Here is a 21,339-nt window from a genome sequence, read left to right as displayed (position 1 = left end):
GCAGTTTGATCTGATTTGATTATGGTTTAAACCTATTAAAATTATTCACTTCTAAATATATATTACTTAATAAAATTAATTTAATTATAGTTTTATAAAATAAATATGTAAAATAAATATGAAATATATATATGTAAAAATATGACAAAATAAATTTTTAAAAAAAGTTGCACACCTAATTGCTTATTGAAAAATTTTATAAAATATAGTTTCATATATGTATTTTAAAAAATACATATCTTCTACTCACATATGAGGGAAGGTCCAAACCAAATACTTAGGCATAGAAATCTCATACAACAATATATTTCATACTGACAAATGTATTATGTGACCTTACGAGTCACCTATATTTGGGAGCTTATTATTATACTCTTGTTAGAAATAACATAGTTGTTTTAACTTGAAAACAAAAAATATTATTAGTCTCACTATATCCTAGACTTATTTGATCACATCAGTCTCTCTAATCCCTAAAAAAAAATAGTGTTATAAAACACAATCCGTGCCTAAGGGTTAGCAAGTCCAAGTATCCTGTAAAATTTTTAGGAATCGGAACCAATCAGTTTCTACAAATAGAAATCCGAACCTAGAACCAACATATATATATATATATATATATATATTGGGAGCATAGGCTGCTTAAGAAACGGCTGCAACGTCATCATTCTTTCAAACTACATTTTACGGAGAACCCTTAACAAACTCTTGGCGCCAAAGATAACTATGACCTCTATATAAGACCAGCCCCCCATCACAACAGACTCCCTCATACTAATCTCAAGCCTCTCAGAATTTCGAGGAAGTTAGTGCCGCCGTTGCATAGAGATGGCACCAGAGAGGACGAGTAACTTGATAACTTCTTCACCAATCCTGACACTGCTCTTTATCTGCACATACTGCTTCGCCCAACATACCCAAGTAAATGTCACTTTCTTGGATCAATTATGGTTGCTTAGATGAGAAATTTTATGAAAGAAAATAACTACAAAAATTTATTGATTCACATGCTCATTTCTTGTGGAATAGTTGGGATTGCTTTTATGTGTATTGGTTTCTTTACATTCTTGTGCAATGGGCTTAAGTTTTTATTTTTTGTTCTTAGCTTGGTATGTTTGGTTGCCGAGAAAACTATAGGGGAAATATAATTTGTACTTGGATTTAGAAGAACTGAAGCTTTCTTATCTCCCTCTACATTTTCAGGCTTCCCTTCTGAAAATCTTTGTTCAGTTGTTATTTTTTCCCTTTTTCTTAAAGAATTCACATGAATGAAAATGATGGGGTTTCAAGACATTTTTGAGGTTTTCAGATTTCTTTATTAACAGATAATCTTGCTTGACGTTTTATTTGAATTTCTTGAAACATTGTATGGTAGTAGGGATTTTCTTGGAGACTTAATGTAATTCATGTGATTTACTATGATAGTTCAATACCCTAAGCAAATCCTACACTAACAAAACATAATACAAATATTGGGTTTAGATATGTATCTCACATCGCTAAGATTATTTTGAGTTTTTCAAACTAGTAAGATGTCTTTTGGGTTGTAAAACCCAAAAGCTATGATAAATTGTGTCTACTCTGTATGGTAAACATTGAGTCTCATGACAACATATTTTGACATTGATCTAGACTGTTAGACCATGGACGAAAAGCCACTCTGAAATTTTCCTAACCGGGTTTCTCTGATCTCATGTTGTGTTGCAGATGAACATGCAGTGGCATAAGGATGATGCACTTCTGAAAGGAGACAATGGAGGTAAGAGGCCAGGCCACACCCTTTTCTTGTTAAACAAAATTCGAAATTCCTCCCATTTTTTGAACAATCAGATACACGCTTTTGGTAGGGAGAATGAAGATATGTCTGATAGCCTCCAAGCTTGAGGACAAGCAAAGCCAATTCTTTCAGTGGCCTCAGGTTCAACTGCTTTCATCAGTTAATTTTACTTGTCACAAATTCCAGTTACTTATTTCCTATTAATAGCTTCATCTCTTTTATTGTCTCCTAGATTGAAAAGCCTGTTTATGAGAAACCCAACAGGATCACGGCTCCAGCTTACACCCTGCAGCCGCTCAAACAAATTATTCTGGGGAAGGTTCAGAATCTGGACAAGACCACAACTGCCGCTGATGGTGCCACAGCACATTACGTGGAATCTGATAGGCGGGCCTGACCCAGCAGTTGCTTAAGAATTTCCTTTCCTTCTTTTCCAGTTTATATAACAGTTTAATAGAGACGTATAATGATTTGATTGAGATAAAAACATTTTAGTGTAGCGGATCTTGTGAAGTGTAGCATCTTTATTTGATTTCTGTTGTAGTGTTGCCATTTTTATTTGCAAGTGCAGTTGAGATATGATATACAGAGCTGCGTCGTTCATTAAATAATAAAAAGCGAGTGTTCGGTTCTAAAAAAATTTAAAAAAAAAATCAATGGAAACAATAAAAAATGTGATGATATTTACCAAGTTGTTATCTGATATTTGAAAATTAAATTTCAGGTAACTAAATTAAATACCCAAATTTACTAGGCCAAAAACAAAATTACCCAACTCTGTTATCACAAAACATATATACCCAAATATTGTGAATTGACAAAAACATCCCCATATATAAACAAACCTTAACAATTTCAGCAAACTCATTTCTGCGGTGAATTTATTGTTCTAATTAACGAAAACGTGAGGAAAAACCGAGAGGTGACGCCTACTCTTTTCTCCGACAATTTTTTGAGTTTTTTGACGACAAAAATGGTAAAAGAGATTAGTCCATCGTTTCTTGTTATATTTGATTCATTTTGGTGTTGAGATTTAAGCAATTGAGTGAAAATTTTGAGCCCTTTTAAAGTTAGGCTTTTTGGTTTTGAACAACTGATTATATGGGTGAAATCCTTCATGTGTCAAATGAATTTTGTAAGAGGTTTTTGTTAGAATAGATGTAGATTTTATTATTGTTGAAATGGGAGCCAAAAAAAGGATTTGTGTTCGGAAATCTGACATTGTCAGCTGAAATAGCAAGGTAAAATCAACTAGGGACGGGGAGGTTTTTGCAAATTTTCAAACAGTGACAACCTTGTGGGCTTATGATGTGGGGGGCAAAGAATCAGTTTTGAAATTTGTTAGACTCTTGGGATCATGAGTAGGGGGCAAAGAGTCACTTTTTAGAACTTGAGAGGCTCGTAGGATCGTGAGGAGGGGGGAAATGTGAGTTTTGAAACAATTCCCACCTCTTAAAATTGTGAGTTTAGGGTTGGGGGTAGTTGATAATTTTCATGTTGGGTCTTGTTGATATTTGATATTAAAGGTTTTTGTTGGATATTTTTCACTTGGGGGTGTTATGATATTTACCATTTAAAGGGAAAAATTGATATTTCTTTCTAGTATAGGGTTTTTTTAAGTGTAGTTTTCGAATTTGAGATTCATTTTTTAGAATTAAGTAGTTATTGCAAAATTTGATATATTTTTTATTATTTTGGATAGTTTCAATTTAGAGTTTTTTGGACATGTAGATTTAGAAAAAGATTTTATCATTGCAATTGAAATTTTTTTAATAATGCAATAATTCTTGGATGTGTACATTTCAACTCTTAAGTTTGTTTTCCCGAATAAAGCATTCAATCTACTTGTTTTATGTATTTTCCATTTACGGGGGAGAAATAGAAAAAAAATCTTGTATCAAGGTTTTTTGACATGTAAATTTTAAATTTTGTATCTATATCTCTGAATAAAGCATTAAAGCTTTTTGTTTGATATTTTTCACTTGGGGGTTTTATGATATTACCATTTAAGGGGGAAAATTGATATTTCTTTCCAATATAGGGTTTTTTGACATGTAATTTTTGAATTTGAGGTTCATTTTTCCAAATTAAGTAGTTATTGCGAAATTTGATATATATTTTTATTATTTTGGATAGTTTCAATTTAGAGTTTTTTGGACATATAGATTTAAAAAATATATATATCATTACAATTTAAATCTTTTTAATAATGTAATGGTTCTTAGATGTGTACATTTCAACTCTCCTGAATAAAGGATTCAATCTACTCGTTTTATGATATTTTGCATTTACAAGGGAGAAATAGAAAAAATCCCATATCAAGGATTCTTGACGTGCAAATTTCAAATTTTGTATCTTTATTTATGAATAAAGCATTTATGATGAATATTGTCTTGATTACAATTTCTTTTATATTACATAGAAGATTACAAAAGAGAAAACATGTGGAGCCAAAGGCAAAATTAAGATACCCTATGGCTAAGCGACATTGCAGGGTTTAAGTAAGCTCATGTAGGAATCGAGATGGGATGTCCACTATAAAAAATGCATTAACAGAGAAGCAACTAAAAATCTTTCAAACGATGTATTTTGATCAATTTTTGCATGTCCACAACATTAGATTTTGATCAACCTATTTGAGTTCACGTTTATTACACGCCTTCACTTCAATTGGTTGACAAACATTAGCCTTTATCTTCCTCGAGATGTCAAATATCGAATTCAGGATACCTATTTCTATAGTGCACAACCGATCACATATAATAATCTGGAATATATATTCAAGGTGAAGGCATGAGGGGGATGATGATGGCAATGTAGTTAATTTGTCCCTACTTTATTGTCTTTATCTGGGGTTACTAAGGAACGACACTTGAAAATTGATATCCCAAAAGGTTCTCCAATTTGTTGATCATATAGATGGATTCAATGCAGATCCATAGGGAGAGAATTGGTTGATCATATGGATGGATTCAATGCATATCCATAGGGAGAGCGACTATGGCAAATGACATACTGATCCATATCCTATTGTATTAAGAGGTTATGTGCAGACCTCAATCCTAGTGAAAAGAAGAATGTTAATCTCGTTAAACAATATGGTTTCATAGGGTGCTTGTTTGCTTTCCAAATCCTTTGATTAACCATTTACTATTAACCTTATTATCATAGTTAACACAAGTGAAGATGAACCATTTATTTTTAATCTTCGTACAGGGTAATGGACATAAGGGATTATTGAAAAAAAGATCCCCACATACACTATCCCTGATAATATAGATAGGTACAATATTGTTCATAAGAATGTGGAATACAATTGAATCTAATTAGGTGATTGATTTTTTTATATGTCATGTTTATAGGATGTATGATTGTTCTTCATAGTAGACATCCCACTAATTCCTAGTAAAATGGTGAAAGACATTGCCGTCTAAAAGGACGAGGTGGTTGATGTCTGTCACGGGGAGAGTTTGACAAGGTACATACATAAATGTCCATAATGATTTTCATTTGGCTAATGAAAACGTTGAAAGACAATTTATTGTTTATATGTCCCTTCCTTAACCGACCACGTAATTAGATGTGGTAACTTGACATCACTTGAGGATTCCCTGACCAAACCTTTTTCCATACAAAAGGTATCATTATCTATTTTACCAATAAATTTGAAATTAATTTTTTATAATTATAATCATGCATTAACATTTTCAAATAGTTTAATTGTGCATGCCTTTTTTGATATATTCCCATCAGGGGTACACATTTGGATAAGGGTGTTATAGCGGGACTGTTTAAGGTATTAGAGTGTGTAGTGTTACCTATTGGCTTGTGTTGCGAGCGAGCATGGATCACATTCATAACATGTTTGATGTATTGTTGCTATGCAAGTATATCAACGACTTGTTTCATGTGCTCAAAGTTAAGGATATCAAACTCGAGGATAGTTTGGCGTATAAGGAGTGCTCAGTTTAGATCCTTGACCGATGAATCAAAGAGTTTTGATATAGGTATATCTCCTTAGTTAAAGTTCTTTGAAAGAATCACTGAGTTGAAGAAGCATATAGGAAGCCGAATAGGACATAAGGCAGTAGTTCCTATACTTTTTAAGTGAATTTTAGAGACAAATTTCATATGAGAGGTGAGGACTATAATACCCACAAGTAAGCCCAAGGGCATTCTAGTCTTTTTTCTTGTTTGAATTGAGTTAATAAATGTATTCCAAAGGGATGCACACCTATTTGAATTTTGAAATTTGTGATCGTGTATGCCCAACAGAATTTCCATAGTTAGGTGACACGACAAACACCCGTGTACTATAGGTATATGCTTGTATGTTGTGTCCAGGAGGAAAAATAAAAAGATGCATTAACCTAATTTTTTACTATATTTTTTTATGCATCTACTCATGTATCAGAGGCAGAGAGAGAGAAAAGGTTCTTGGTTATCAGAGGAAGTTGTCAATCTCCAAAATTTATTGTAGCCATGTGAAAAACTGCTTGTATGTTGAAAGACAACTTGTAGCTCAATTTTCTTTGAAAAAGATGTTATGACATGATTAGTTTAGTTCACTAAATATATTGATTATTATTGATGATTGAAAGCATGTTCTTACTAGACTATTCAAGTCATAAGATTGATAATCACGATCGTAACTATGTTAAAAAGAATGAGGCCATGTTTGATTAGTGTGCCGATTTTAATTTTTAATGTTATAAATGTTTACATGTTTATAATGATGATAAACTACTTTAGGCAATTTAGAAACTTGTTTGAGACCTATATATGTGTTGGTATTGACCTATAATGGGTAGAGGGCATAAAACGTCGTAGGTTTGCAACTCCCAAATCGCGACGCACATTTATGTATCTTTATACAAATAGGAAAACTTTGTAAGTAACGCTTCGTCTTGAGAAGAAGCATACACAATTTTGTGGTATGAGAAACACCCCCATGTATGTCTCCTTTGATAGTAGATGTCATGTTAGAATTTAGACATACTCATGTAGATAGTTAATTGACCATTTTACCCTTGACTAAACATAAGGAATGGAAAGAAGAAGGAAAGAAAGAAAATGAGATCTTAACAAGAAAGGCAAAGAAGTTAGTGATAAAAGAGGTGTCTGACTATATGGAAAATGACACAGACCCCAATCAAGTCAAATCTAGGTCAAAAATTAAAAAAGTTAAAAAAAATGATACATGTCCAAATAGTTACCAACTATGTGCATAAGTGGCAATGTACGTGACAACAATAAGGCTAAATACCTATGAGATGTATCATGCACTCGATGCCAAGGCACATTAGCCACTTAGCTCAACTCAGTTCAGGTTAGTTTAGTTTAGATGTGCATGGTAAAGGATTATGACATTTTAGATATTCCTCATGTGGTCAGTAGGATACATAACATACATACTTGTGGTAAGGGTCATCCTAGGATGGTTTTAGATAACAGTTTCGTAGCTAACGTATGTGTTAAGGGAAAGATTGTGGCCAGATTTCCCTATGTGACCAAGGTATCTCAATTAGTTATCCCATTAGATCACATGGCATGTGCCCAAGGCATGACAATAGTAGACACATAAGGTGTCATATGTTTTCACTAAGGCATTAGATATGCCAATTTCAAGGCATGAGGGTGCCGAGTTATGACCATGTCCAAATTCATAAGTGGAACACCCAATTTAGTAGTTTTATGCACTATTCAAGGTGTCGAGAGGTCACTAATTTACTACGTTTTTTCATTCATGCATTCTTTGTATGTTGTTTTGCAAATAGAGGTGAGTAGCAAGGGATGCGAAAAAGTCAACGATCCAGCAAACCAGCTGCATGAGGTGAGGGGCAAAAGTGTCATTTTGAATTTTTTTTGTATTTGTGTTTTTTATTATGCATATTAATATTCATTAGTTATTTTTTAGATGCATCATTTGTAATAATGTTAGAAGTTATTTCATACATTTAAAATATTTATCCAGATTTCACCTTTTCGCACACGTTAGTAATTATTATCATGTATTTATTCTTCTCTATTTTAACTAAGAAAGCAGGTTATGCATGCTCTGGGTCATATTCTATGTTGGAATATGTATCTAGAAAGGGTGTTACATGATTAAACATCACTATTACCATTAGAGTCATCTTTATCATCATCTACATATATCTTTTAATACTAACATACCTCAATAGAAATACACCCACCAAATTAATTATAATAATAAGTGTGATTATTGTTGTTAATGGAAACAATATGTTTTGTATTGAAAGTAGCAACCTGACACGTGTAGAGGAATATTTCTATCTCTCGTGCCAATCATTATTGAAATGTATACAAATATATATTAACAATAAAACTATGTACATAAACAAATACAAATAATGTGTACAACTTTATGTATAAACAATAGTATATCACCATGTAGTTGGGTATTATTTTATCTCTAATTTAAAATTGGTCAAAAGACTATTTCCCACCTAAGTTTCAATGTAAAGACAAATACACATCCGCAAGGTTTAAAAAACTCAAAAACCCACCCATGAACCAATTGTTGTTAAACTTTTATGTTAAAGCTAAAGGTAAAATTGTAACTTTTTCACCCTAAATCCCTAAGGTTTTTCTCCCTTCTCTGTCAATAGTGGTAGCCATCATTGCCATAGTTAGAGAGGGAGAAAACCCTAGGGATTTTGTGGGGTGGGGTGGTGGGGCGGGGAGGGGGCGAGGGTTGAAATGCAAGGTTCAAAACTCAAAGGGAAAAATGAGACAAAATTATATATTCCCCCCAAATCTCTAAGGTTTTCTCTCTTCTCCGGCAATGGTGGTAACCATTGTCACCATAGTTGGAAAAAGAGAAAACCCTAGGGATTTTTTTTTTTTTGGGGGCAAAATTATTTTTCAAAGTTATGGCTAGTGTTGAAATGTGAGTTTTCAATACTGAAAGGAAAAAATTAGATAAAATTATACATTTTAATATTATTGGTAAAATGATGATTTTACTCTTATCTCCAATATACAATTTTTAACAATAGTTGATCTATGAATAGGTATTTAATTTTTGAAGCCCTGCAAGTGTGTATTTGTCTTTAGATTAAAACTTTGGTGGGAAATAGTCCTTTGACCTTTAAAACTATTTACTCATATAGTAACATTCTATTATTTATGCACAAAATTAAGTACATTATTTTTACACATAACACTACTCATATATTAATGTATGAAACAAGGTGATTGATGTATTGTCTTAATTAACCATTAAATAATGCCCATGTTATGTTGGGTGGGTAGACAGGTAACTTGCCCTAACCTAACTTCAATTATATTAGGGATGATGTTAACCTTTTTTTATGTTATCTTTAATGTTTTTCTTTATCCGAAATATATACGAAAATGTAAAAATAGATAAATAAATAATTGTCTATCTCAAACTTTGGTTTAGTCGAATTCTAATTTGGATTAAGAAAAAATTCTACTAAGTAGTGTAATTGAGTTGAACCATGTTTATATTTCATAATAATACCGAAAAAAAAATTTGGGTCTAGGTTTTTCGTTTTTTTTTTTGAAATTATGATGTGGCTTCATAAAAAAATGTATGATGATATTTAAAAAAGCATTTCAACTAAGTTTAAACCTAACTATCCAAACCAAGTTCGAATAAGATTCAATTTAAAATCAATTTCATGTTTGAATTGAGTTTAAAAATAATTTAACTTTAGATTCAACTCTAAGTCAATTCAAACTCGATTATGTGAATTAGTTTGAATTTAATCTATTTATGAAAACAATAACAATTCAAATTTGGTTTATTTGATCTTAACTCGAATTAAATTGTGCCCTAAACCTAAGATATAAACTAACTCAATATGTGTTAAAAAGTGTCTAGACAATGCAGAAAAGATAAAACAAACCCATGTTATAGTTATAATTTTAATTCAATACAGATAATAAATTATTAAAATTATTTACACTAATAACATATATCATTTTGTGTGTGAACGGATTTTTATTTATTTCTAACTCTAAACATTCAATTATATAATGACACAATTTACCCAAAAAAATCATATAATAATACATTATTATTATTACATAAATTAATACTTAGAGATAATACAGATATTGATAATATTTACTAATATTCTATATCTAAAGCTTAACCTAAAATCCATTTTAGTTTTTTTTTCTTGTAATGTTTAATATCCTTGTTAGTTACCAAACCCTAAAATATTAGTTTTAGCAAACAATAAAATTACATGCTAAAACAATGAAAATAAATTTGTGCACAAATAATAATATATCACTATGTGATTGAATGATTTTGAATTAAAAATATAATAATATTCAATTACATAAGAATATGTCAATATTTATACCTTTTTGCATGATCATGTATCAAATGATAAGATTTTAAATTTAGTAGTTCGATCATAGGTCATACATGTCTCTTTAGGTTATATTTCAGGTAGGGGTATGTATCTGAAGAGAGATATTACATAGAGTTTGTGTACAATAATAATTATCAAGCAACCATCAAGATGGCTTCATATAAGGCTCTATATGGCAGAAAATATAAATCACCATTACATTGGGATGATATAGGAGAGAGAGATATCTTGACTTAGTTATTAGGACCAGAGATGACTTAGAGGATGATAGAGCACATAAGATTGATAAAAGAAAGGATGAGGCATGCTCAAGACCATCAAAAAAGTTATTCAAACCTATAAGCATGTGATATTAAGTACGAGGTAGGTGATAAAGTATTTGTTAAAGTAGCCCCTTACAAGCATGTTATGAGATTCGATAAGAAAGACAAGTTAACACCAAGGTTTGTGAGACTATTCAAGGTGTTGGAGCGTGTAAGGTTGTCTACTGGCTTGCGTTGTCAACGAGCATGGATCCCATTGATGACGTGTTTCATGTATTGTTGTTATACAAGTATATCAATGACCTAACCTATGTACTCAGAGTTGAGGATATCAAGTTCAAGGATAATTTGGCGTATGAGGACTGCTTAGCTCAAATTCTTGACCAGCGAGTCAAGGAGCTCAGATGTAGGTAGATCCCCTTAATTAAAGTTATTTGTAGGAATTATTGAATTGAAGAGGCCACATGGCAGGCTGAGCAAGACATGTGGCAACAATTCTCATAACTTTTTGAGTGAATTTTAGAGACAAAATTCATATAAAAGGAGGAGGACTGTAACATCCACAAATAAGCTTAAAGGCATTCTAGTCTTTTTCTTGTTTGAATTGAGTTAATAATTGTTTTCTAGATAAAGGCATAATTGTGTGTAGGGGCACACATAGTCATACATCATCGACAGAATTTGAATTTTGAGATAAGATCTAAATCACGATAAAATCGAATGATTTGAATAGTTCTACAGCATGACACATGCCCATGTGTACATAAATTAATACTTAGAGATAATACAAATATTGATAATATTTACTAATATTCTATCTCTAAAGATTAATGTAAAATCATTGTTTTTTTTTTTTTTTTTTTTTGAGGTTTAATATCCTTGTTAGTTACCAAACTCTAAAGTATCAATTTTAGCTAATAATAAAATTATATGTTCAAACAATGAAAACAAATTTATGCACAAACAGTAATATATCACTATGTGATTAAGTGATTTTGAATTAAAAATAAAATAATACTTAATTATATAATAGTATGTCAATATTTATATACAAATTTATATTTATTATTTGTGTAAATAATACTGTTATTTAAGGAATGGATTGGTGCTCCATAATATAGGCCTTCTTTTTAAATTCCCGTTAATTACTTATCCATTGACACCAACTTGCAAGGCTGTTGCTGCTTAAAAATAATGGCCTACAAAATTATCCCATATTAGAAACCTCCAAGTATTCGTTCAACGTTGGCAGTGTCGCCTCTATCTAAAAACGACTTGGATCATTAGCTTCTCACCAAGTAAATCTCAACAACATTTCAATCAAATCTCTTATAAACTGTTAAGAACTCTATTATTTTTTCTTTGACTGTTTCTCTTTGTAGAATTTGGCCGGACACAATCCACCACGGTGTCTAGTCTTCCGCATAAATTTATTTTTCTAGTTTATAAAAGTTGTAATAGAGATGCATATATAACCATTAGTGTTTATGTTGCTATTACAGAATCTGCTAACATGATGATTTGATTGAACATTTTAGTGTAGCAGTTCTTGTGAAGCGTAGCTTCTCTATTTGTTTTCTATTGTAGTGTTGCCACTTTTATTTGCAAGTGTACTCGTGGTAGATTTGTAATTTTCGTTCACTGCAAAGAGATATGAATTCTTGCTTCTAGTTTCCATTCTCTCTCTCCTCTGCAAATATCACTGATTAAATTGCCTCTTAATATGCAAGTTCTGAAGCTAAACCCATATGTGTTTCTTCTTAATGTTAAAAAGAAGACGAATGTGGTGATTGTTGTGATCTTCAGTCATCTATTAATGACAAGAGAAAAGAACTTTACCCTCACACAAAGTTAAGGGTTTTAGTGTGCTTCTCTTCATAGATGGCCAATAAGATTCTTCATTAAAATGATGAACGGAAAATTTCCTACATAGACAAACATTAATTATAGTTTTAATTTAATTAAATCAAATAATTAAATACTTTAATGATAGTTTACAGATAGATTTAAGTAACTAATAAAGACAAGTTTAGTATACGTATGTCATGATTAGTGTGGTATTTAAGGATTTTGATCCCATTGATGAAATCTATTATATATAAACTAGATACTCTTACTGAAACCATACAATATAACTTTATTGATTGAAAGTTATCTTTTAAAGAAGTTTCAGGAGCGAAAGATTAGTCATGCCAATGCAAGTAATCTCAACAACGTCACAAATTCAAAGTTTCAGATTATATGATGTTCCAAGTATTTTCATAATCCTAAAGTTTTTAATTCAATGTTTTATAGCCTACGTGTATATCCAGTGAAATTAGAATTAATGATTTAATGTTTGTTTATGTAAATAAGATCTTACATTTAAAATATTCAAATAGAGTGGTAATGAATTGGGTGCCTAGGCTGCTTAGGAAACAGACGCAATCTCATGATTTTTAAAACTACCTTTAACCGAATGCTCTTAACAAACTCTAGGCCCCAAAGATAACTATCACCTCTATATAAGACCGGCCCCCCATTTACAACAGACTCCCTCACAAAAATCTCAAGCCTCTTCAACATTCCAAGAAGCGCCATTGTTGCATAGAGTTTTTCACTTGAGAGATGGCACCAGAACTATTGCTCGTAGTAGAAGCGTTACTGTGTCTTCATCAATTTACAAGGAGGGGTAACTTGATAATCTTAACAAGGCTACCGCATGTCTTTATCTGCACATACCGCTTCAGCCAACATACCCAAGTAAATATCACTTTCTTGGATCAATTATGGTAGCTTAGATGAGAAATTTTGTGAAAGAAAATAACCACAGAAGTTTATTGATTCACATGTTCATTGCTTGCGGAATAGTTGGAATTGCTTTTTTGTGTATTGGTTTCTTTACAATCTGTGTAATAGGCTTAAGTTTTTATTTTTTGTTCTTGGCTTGGTATGTTTGGTTGCCAAGAAAACTATAGGGGAAATATAATTAGAATCCTTGTATTTAGAAGAATTGAACCTTTCTTATCTCCCTCTACATTTTCAGCCTTCCCTTCTGAAATTCTTTGTTCGGTTGTGATTTTTTCCCTTTTTCTTAAAGAATTCACATGAATGAAAATGATGGGGTTTCAAGGCATTTTTAAGTTTTCAGATTTCTTTATTTACAAACAATCTTGTTTGGTGTTTCATTTGAATTTCTTGAAACATTGTATGGTAGTAGGGATTTTCCTGGAGACTTAATGTATGTAAGTCATGTGCTTTACCAATCTTGACACTGCTACTGCATGTCTTTATCTGCACTTACTGCTTTTCCCAACATACCCAAGTAAATAAACTTTCTTGAATCAATTATGATCGCTTGGATGAGAGAAATTTTGTATAAGAATTGCTCATTTCTTGTGAAATGATTGGAAATTATGCTTTTGTGTGTGTCAATTTCTTTACAATCTTGAGTAATGTGCTTAAGTTTTTATCTTTTGTTCTTGGCTTGGTATGTTTCGTTGCCAAGAAAACTATAGGGTTAGATTCTATATCCTTGGATTTTGAAGAATTGAACTTTTCTGATCTCCCTCAACATTTTCAGGCTTCTCTTGTCCCTTTCCCTAAAGAATTCACAAGAATGAAAATTTTGTGGTTTCAAGACACTTTAAAGGTTTTCAGTTTTTTTTTTTTTTGAACAAATAATCTTGCTAGGTGTTTTATTTGAATTTCTTGAAACATTGTATGGTAGTAGGGACTTCTTGGAGACTTATTGTAATTCATGTGCTTTACTATGATATTTCAATACGCTAGATAAATCTCATATTGACAAAATATAATAAAAATGTTGAGTTTAGAGGTGCATCTCACATTGCTGAAATTGTTATGAGTTCTTTAAGATATCAAATCATCTTTTGGGTTGTAAAACCCAAAAGCCACCATAAATTATTCTAATATGTATAATAAACGTTGAATCCTATAGCAACATATGTTAAAATTGGACCAGACTATTAAACCTTGGATGCTAAAAATAGTTCTCCAAAATGAAAAACCACTCTGAAATTTTCCTAACCAAGTTTCTCTGACCTTATGTTGTGAAAATGCAGTGGCACAAGGATGATGCCCTTCTAAAAGGCGATAATGGAGGAGGTAAAAGACCAGGCCACACGCTTTTCCTGTAAAACAAATTTCCTACCATTTTTAAACAACCAGATACATATTTTTGGTGAATGCAACAGGGACAAAGAAAATATGTTTGTTAGCCTCCAAGCTTGAGGACAATCAAGGCCAATTCATCCAGTGGCCTAAGGTTCAACTGCTTTCATCGGTTAAATTTACTTGTCACAAATTCCAGTGACACATTTCCTACAAATACTTTCATCTTCACTGTCTCCTAGGTTCAAAAGCCTATTTTTGAAAAACCCAACAGGGTAACAGCTCCAGTTTACTGCCTACAGCTGCACCAACAAAGGCCTAGGGATACAAATATTCACTGTAGTGATTCTCTTTCTGGATTTTCTTCAAGTTTTGGGCTAAGATATAATCATATCACACCTTTTTCACTTAGCATTCCTCTTAATATCACCAAAATGTCATAGAAATGCAGCGAGGATACAATTGGTCACTTATTTTTCCTTTATTATCTTTTTATTTTTAGGAAGTTTGTTTAGTTAAAAATTACGGTGTTGTTTATGTTGGACATACACAATATCGCTTCATTTTACAATTGGTACCAGGAATAGAAAAACAAAACTTCTTAATCTCTTTATCTCTACTCCCTGCCAAATGAGGGAAAAAAAAAAGCATGCATACACATATACCTGCAAATCAATTGCACCCTTAGGATCAGCTGCTTTTGCTAATTTTGATGAGGACTTTAAGTTGAGAATTGTGAGGCAAAAGCCGAACAGATTTGTTTTTATGATAACTAGTTATGTTGTAACATGATCCTTTCATTTAATTAAATAAGCATTTTTCTAAAATAGATGAAGAGGTTATCATAGAAATTCAACCACTCTTTTTCAAACCCCTATCCAAAATCAAGACATTCAACTACTCACACTTTACTTGAGCTATCTCAAAAAGTTACTAATCACATAACTGTAGAAGTAAGTTTCAAAAAAATAGGTCGAACCATGTTAAAAAACCTAACTAATTGCCTAATCCTCACTTCATTTAATTTACCTCTCACCATAAGAGATAATAAGATTAACCAATGCTTATCTTAAGGCTGAATTTGAATTGAATTAAATTGGTCGTAAAATTTGACTCAACTCAGCTTAGTTTAAATTTGAATCAAGTTTGAGCAAGATAAGTTTCAAAAAACCGACTTCACATCCATAACTCAAATTTGTAACTTAGATTCGTGGTTCAAAGTTCGCCACTCATTTACAAAATGACTTCCTTTTACCCATTATCGGAGAAAACGACATCATTGGTAAGGAGGAGAGATATAGAGACTAAGAAGTTTTGTTTTTCTATTCTTAATACTTGCTACAAAATGAAGCAATATTATTTATGTCCAACATGAACAACAGTGTAATTTTTAACTGAACACATTTCCTACAAAAAAAAAGATAAGAAAGGAAAAATGAGCGACAAACTACGACATCTTGGTGACATTACGAGCAATGTTAAGTGGAAAAGGCGTGATATCATTAATCTTAGCCCAAAACTTAAAGGAATTTCAGAAAGGTCATCTCTACAATGAAGATAATAAAGGAAGCCCTTCATTTTCTACCACGGTCTTGCTAGGCTATCTACATTTTTTCTTGTTTTCTTTATTAGCTATATATTTCTTCATAATTCCTCATAAAGATATCATAAAATGTAGAATTGAAAGCTGAATTTTGATTATTTTTCCTCGATTTTTTATCTGCACTGGCTCTTAGATGGATGGTTTTAATTCATTTTTCTCTCTGCATTTTACTAAAATGAGAAATTAATGACATGAAAATCTGCATTTTTAGAATTTTCTAAATGGGGTTTATTAGTCACAGATTCCATCCAAACAAGCTAATTTCATTGGTTCATGCTTTCAAAAACCTGCTGCTTAAAGAGCTGCTTGCTACCACTTTGTAATTCTATCAGAAGAAAATAGCCCAAGACAGTTGTGGCATGCCCTGTTTACAGCTGCTTATCCTCTTCTGTCTTTCCGCCATCTCAACCTCACACCTAAGCATCATGTTCCTAGGGACAGAGACCTTCAAGCTCTAAGGCTATCATAGTAATGCCAGAATGGTTACATCTAACTGCCTACTGGGCAAGCTTCCACTTTCTTAAGATGTACTTGTTGCAGTGTTACATAGAGCAGTACAATAATGTTGAACTCTCAGCCATGGATACGGCTGGATTCGAACAGAGCCGGTTCGAGCTCGAGCCCGAAACGAGCCAGCCCTAGCCAAGCTCGGGCTCCAGCTACTCATCAGATTTTTCAATTAAAAATTTTGATACAAAACGACATCGTTTTGACCAATATATATTAAAATCACGTCGTTTTAATAACGAAAAACGAGTCGAGCTGAATTTGAACCGAGTTCAAGCTTGACTTTCACAAGCTCAGCTATATGTAAACTGAACCGAGCCTCCAGCTCAGCTCGAATCCAGCCCTAGCCATGGACATGGGTACATACTCTTGCTTTATCCTTTTCCTTTTATACTATTGTTATAATCTAAGTCTAACAGATAACTTGCAAAATTGCAGACATTTTTTAATTGCTACTAAAGCTTAAAGTTAATCTTTTCTCTAACAGACTGTCTAGTTGGATAACTTTTCCTATTTCTCTGTATTGATGCAAATACTGGTGTGATTTAATGCAGCCTTTCCTGCTGTTAAAAAAATCGCTTAGATTCTGAAAGGAGATGGACTGGCTATTAACAAGGGTAGGAGGTCCCATTCTATTCATGTTAATTAACTAAAGATCCTTTAGTATTGAAACTAATTAGATTTTCATGTTGTGATGCTACAGAGGTGAAGATATCTACAGTGAACTCCAAGCAGGTTCATGGAGGTTCTTTCATTCAGAAACCTATGGTTGTACTGATTAATTAGCTTCCTTCTTGTATTTCATTAGTTAAAAGTTCTAATTCTTCATCCATCTTACTGGGTTTTCAGATCCAAATTATTTTGGGGAAGGCTCAGAATTTGGACAAGATCACAACTGCTGCTGATGGTGCCACAGCACCTAATGTGGAATCTGCTAGGCAGGCCTGACCCAGCAGTTGCTTAAGAATTCCCTTTCTTTCTTTTCCAGTTTATGTAAGTGTTTCAACATATAGGAGAAAATAATTTTGTAATAGATGAACCCTACACTTATGCTTTTATGCTTCTATTCATCAATTAAAAAGTCAAAATTTCTCAGCAGCTTTGTGGAGAAAGTGATTTGCATGGCATCTCAGAATCCTAAACTTTTATATGACAAGAAGAACAAACAAAACCATGCAATACCTTTCTCAGGTCAGCTTTTGGTGGTAGTCCCTCATGGTAGAAGCTTGGCATTGGGTTCCCCATAAAAGATAAACTCTTTCTGAATGGCTTGACCGCCACCTCTATCTCTTCCTTCAAATATTAAGATCTGGAAGAAGGTCAAAGTAACAAGATGGGTCAGAATCATCCAACTCAGAAAAGCCAACATAACTGAAAGTGGGAATACAAAGTAAAGAATTGCATGATAATTAATTTCCACTAAAAATCATTAGAAAGAGAGATTTCTAACTATCCTAATTTGCATGAGAGCCATACCTTGGTCCTTGCTTCACTCTGGCTTTTCTCAGCTTCCATTGCTTTATGTTTCTCCTCTAATTTTGAATAAAACTAAAAAAAATGCAACATAATAGATACATTATATATGAAAAATCAAACTACAAGATTCATGTTGAATATATATATATATATATAAAGGCAGTACCTCCTTCTGTTTCTCTGCATGTTCTGAACATCTAAATGGAGGAGCTGCAGAAACAGTCATCCTGGACTTAATAGTCCTTGAAGATGCTGCAGTTCTATGCATAGTGAAAAGATAACATGAATTTTGAAAAGAAAGAGAGTGGAGAGGCAATAGAAAGAACAAGAAGGTATAGAAGAATAAGATATCAAACAATGATTCCTGGGGATCAAAGGATATGAGTAAGCTACAGAACAAGAATCTTCCTCATCAGGGTGCTTCTTGTTCTCGGGTTGCAATGGCATCCTCAGCACCATAGGTGGCTGGACCCAAAAAAATGAAGCTAATAGGTCAGCTATAAACAATTACTTCATCCTGAATTTGTCAACTCTATGATTTTCAAATAAAACTTTGCAAAACTTTTAACCAAATGAAAAATTTACAATTAGACAGCAAATGCAAGTGGCTCATGGCCTGCCATGAGATTTTTTTTGATATGTTAGTAAGGTTTTAATATTACCAGCAGTCACAAATGATCTCTGCACTAAATTTATGGTAATCATCTCTTAAATTATGGTCACATTAGATGGTCCAATATCATGTTGACACAATAAAACCTCAATTTTCAAGGCAATGAGGAAAAGGAATACCTAAGCATACTCATATAAGAAGTAATCATAATGTCACTAGTCCTTAAGCTCAATAGTGTTTGACACAATCCTTCTATATCCACTATGTTATATATTTTAGGTTATCTATTGTCAAAACAAAAACCAAAAAGAGGAAAAAAACAATAAAAATATATACAAGCCACTTTATAGTTTACAAGGACAATCAATAGAGACACAAAGTGCAGCTAGGGTGATAAAGCAAAAAGGAAACAAACAATTTAGTTGATGCAAGACTAGAGAAAGCCTTCATGACAAAGTCTATTATCTTACAGGTTTAACCAAGCCGTTCCATACATGAGGCCTTGAAACTTTAGCTAGAGCAGCACCATACTTTAGTTGAACAAGAATGAGGAATTCACAACATTGATTTGAGAACCACCACTACACATGCACATTGAGTATGGATGTTGTTGGATGTAAAATGCTTAAGGTTAAGATGTTATTATTCATTAATTCTGATATTGACCTTATAAACCATGGGAGAACAATAAATTTCCTTGAATAATATTGTGGAGAGCCACATGTTTCCAAAGAGAAAGACTTAAGCCTTTGGGGTGCTCGAGGAATTGGTTTTAATGATAAGGTAGAAAATATGACAGAAACATTTGGAAACTGACTTCTAATTCAAAATAAGAGTAATCAAAATTATCATATTTAATCAGGCAAAAAGAATTATTTTTGGTATCTGTTGTCAATCCCTAATAGCAAATAAATTTCCAGTTTGCAAAAATTCATTTCATCCTGGGCCTTTGCAGCTATCTACCAAATGGTCTCATTTCCAGAAGAACACTCCATTAAAAATACAAAGGTAATCACTCAATAAAACTCATTTTAGTGGCAACTAAACATATATAATGATTTTACTTAAGGTAAAAGTAGATTACCTGCAGTAATAAAAGATATTCAAGCTTGACCAAGCAAAAAGACAATGTGAAAAAGGAAAAATATTAAGAAAAAATGAACAACAAAGTCTTTGACAAGCTCAAAATACAGTTGATTGATCCTACAAGAAAAAAACAGTGACAAACAGAATCATTTTCCTTCGTAAAACTGGATGGTCAAGACAAATAAAAGAAGAATAATTAGATAAATGAGTCTGCTCAAACTAATAATCATGAAAAAATTCCTACCAAACAACCAGATTATACTCTAAAAAGCAATTAATTAACTGTGTAGGGACCCAGTCAAACAAGAAGAAATGAGTTTACTTTCAATTAAAAAAAAAAAAAGAGAGAGAGAGAAAAGAAAGGCACGACCAAAATTGAGAAATGTTACCAAAATTGAAAGAAAACATTCCAGAGTACATATTTGAAAAATCATCAACTACAGAATTGATTCAAAATTCAAGCCACCCAATCTTTAGTTGGTCACATTTAATAATAAAAATTGCACAATAAGGAATCGAACTTATAAACAAACGTGTACCATGTTAAAAGCTCACTCATTTATCTGTGGACACACAAAATACAGAAGAATTATCCAACTTAAAAAAAGCATTAAATCTATGACCCAAACTGAATCCCATTCTGACCCAGAATATATTTACTCACAATACTGCAGAAAACAATTTAAAAACATGAAATTTCTGCCCACTACGAGTATGATATCAATCTTGAAACTTGAACTCAACAAAGATAAAAAATATCAAATTTTAAAACTTTTTCCCGTGAAGAAAAAATGCTTGCGGTGATAAGACACCCCAAAAAAACAAATCCCAGAAGCAAACAGACAACATTAACAGATCGGTTGGCAACGGAATGAAAGAATCATTGAAGCTACATTGCATGCATGGTGATGATAAACAGATAAAGAATTAGAAAAGAGAGATAAAGAATTTCAAACAAGGTAAATCACTCACGGTCTTGATCAGATCTGTAAAGAGAGCAGAAGTGGAATATGGAAAATGGAAAATGGAGCTGTGTGTGAATCGGTTGTCTCTCTTTCAAACCGGAGTTCCTTTTATACCAGGCCAAAAGACTTATTCCCACCCATGGTTTGGCGCTAACCCAAACTTATACATAGTAATTTTTTAAAATTCAAATATCTACTGTTTATTAATTTTGATTGTTATTATCAAGAGTAAAATTGTTATTTAGTTTTTTATTTAAAAAATAAAAAAATTATCTTATTTTTCTTATCTTAGTTTTAAAACCTAATAATTCTCCCTCTATTTTTTTCAAGTTTAAAAACTAACCTCCTTCTTCCCCAAGTCTAGGTTTTATTTAGACTCTTATATTTTTTTCTATATAAAGCCATCCCTAGCCTTTTCAAAAATTTCAATTTCACCCCCTCTTTAACTTCGACATCTAAATCACCGGCAATGTCTTTCTCCCTCTATCTCCAGCAACTAAGACCGAGTAGATGTGACTTCCCCTTCACCTTCTTCCCATTTACATCTTGCCTGACACAAAA

The 21,339-nt window shown here is 32.4% G+C and overlaps 1 protein-coding gene and 2 long non-coding RNA genes across 14 annotated transcripts in view; 2 read left to right on the top strand and 1 right to left on the bottom strand.

The window, feature by feature from the left end:
* The window catches only part of LOC123211521 (protein WVD2-like 3), a 36,752-nt gene extending 15,877 nt beyond the window's left edge, over positions 1–20,875 (bottom strand). For 2 of the 12 annotated variants that reach the window (XM_044630306.1, XM_044630309.1), the window contains exons 1-5: positions 20,786–20,875; positions 18,497–18,579; positions 18,281–18,383; positions 18,115–18,186; positions 17,821–17,947 (exon numbers count right to left, since the gene is read on the bottom strand). In XM_044630306.1, coding sequence (XP_044486241.1) covers positions 17,852–17,947; positions 18,115–18,186; positions 18,281–18,383; positions 18,497–18,573 — 348 coding nt within the window. In that variant the 5' untranslated portion in view covers positions 18,574–18,579; positions 20,786–20,875 and the 3' untranslated portion in view covers positions 17,821–17,851. Of the gene's footprint in view, positions 1–1,754; positions 1,786–12,119; positions 12,341–12,942; positions 13,139–14,504; positions 14,549–17,646; positions 17,948–18,114; positions 18,187–18,280; positions 18,384–18,496; positions 18,580–19,197; positions 19,465–20,785 lie in introns of those variants that run through there. The other 10 variants (XM_044630305.1, XM_044630307.1, XM_044630303.1 and 7 more) reach the window with 10 other exon arrangements.
* LOC123211524 lies at positions 862–1,912 on the top strand. Its single transcript, XR_006501434.1, has 3 exons — positions 862–921; positions 1,708–1,759; positions 1,848–1,912. It is a non-coding gene; the product is annotated as an uncharacterized LOC123211524 (long non-coding RNA).
* LOC123211525 lies at positions 17,341–17,671 on the top strand. The gene is made up of 2 exons (XR_006501435.1): positions 17,341–17,406; positions 17,488–17,671. It is a non-coding gene; the product is annotated as an uncharacterized LOC123211525 (long non-coding RNA).
* Positions 20,876–21,339: the final 464 nt, after the last annotated feature.

The sequence above is a fragment of the Mangifera indica genome, chromosome 3, assembly GCF_011075055.1.
Source record: "Mangifera indica cultivar Alphonso chromosome 3, CATAS_Mindica_2.1, whole genome shotgun sequence".
Classification (NCBI taxonomy): Eukaryota; Viridiplantae; Streptophyta; class Magnoliopsida; order Sapindales; family Anacardiaceae; genus Mangifera; species Mangifera indica.
The sequence above is the reverse complement of the archived record's forward strand: the minus strand, read 5'-3'. Positions and strand labels throughout refer to the sequence as shown.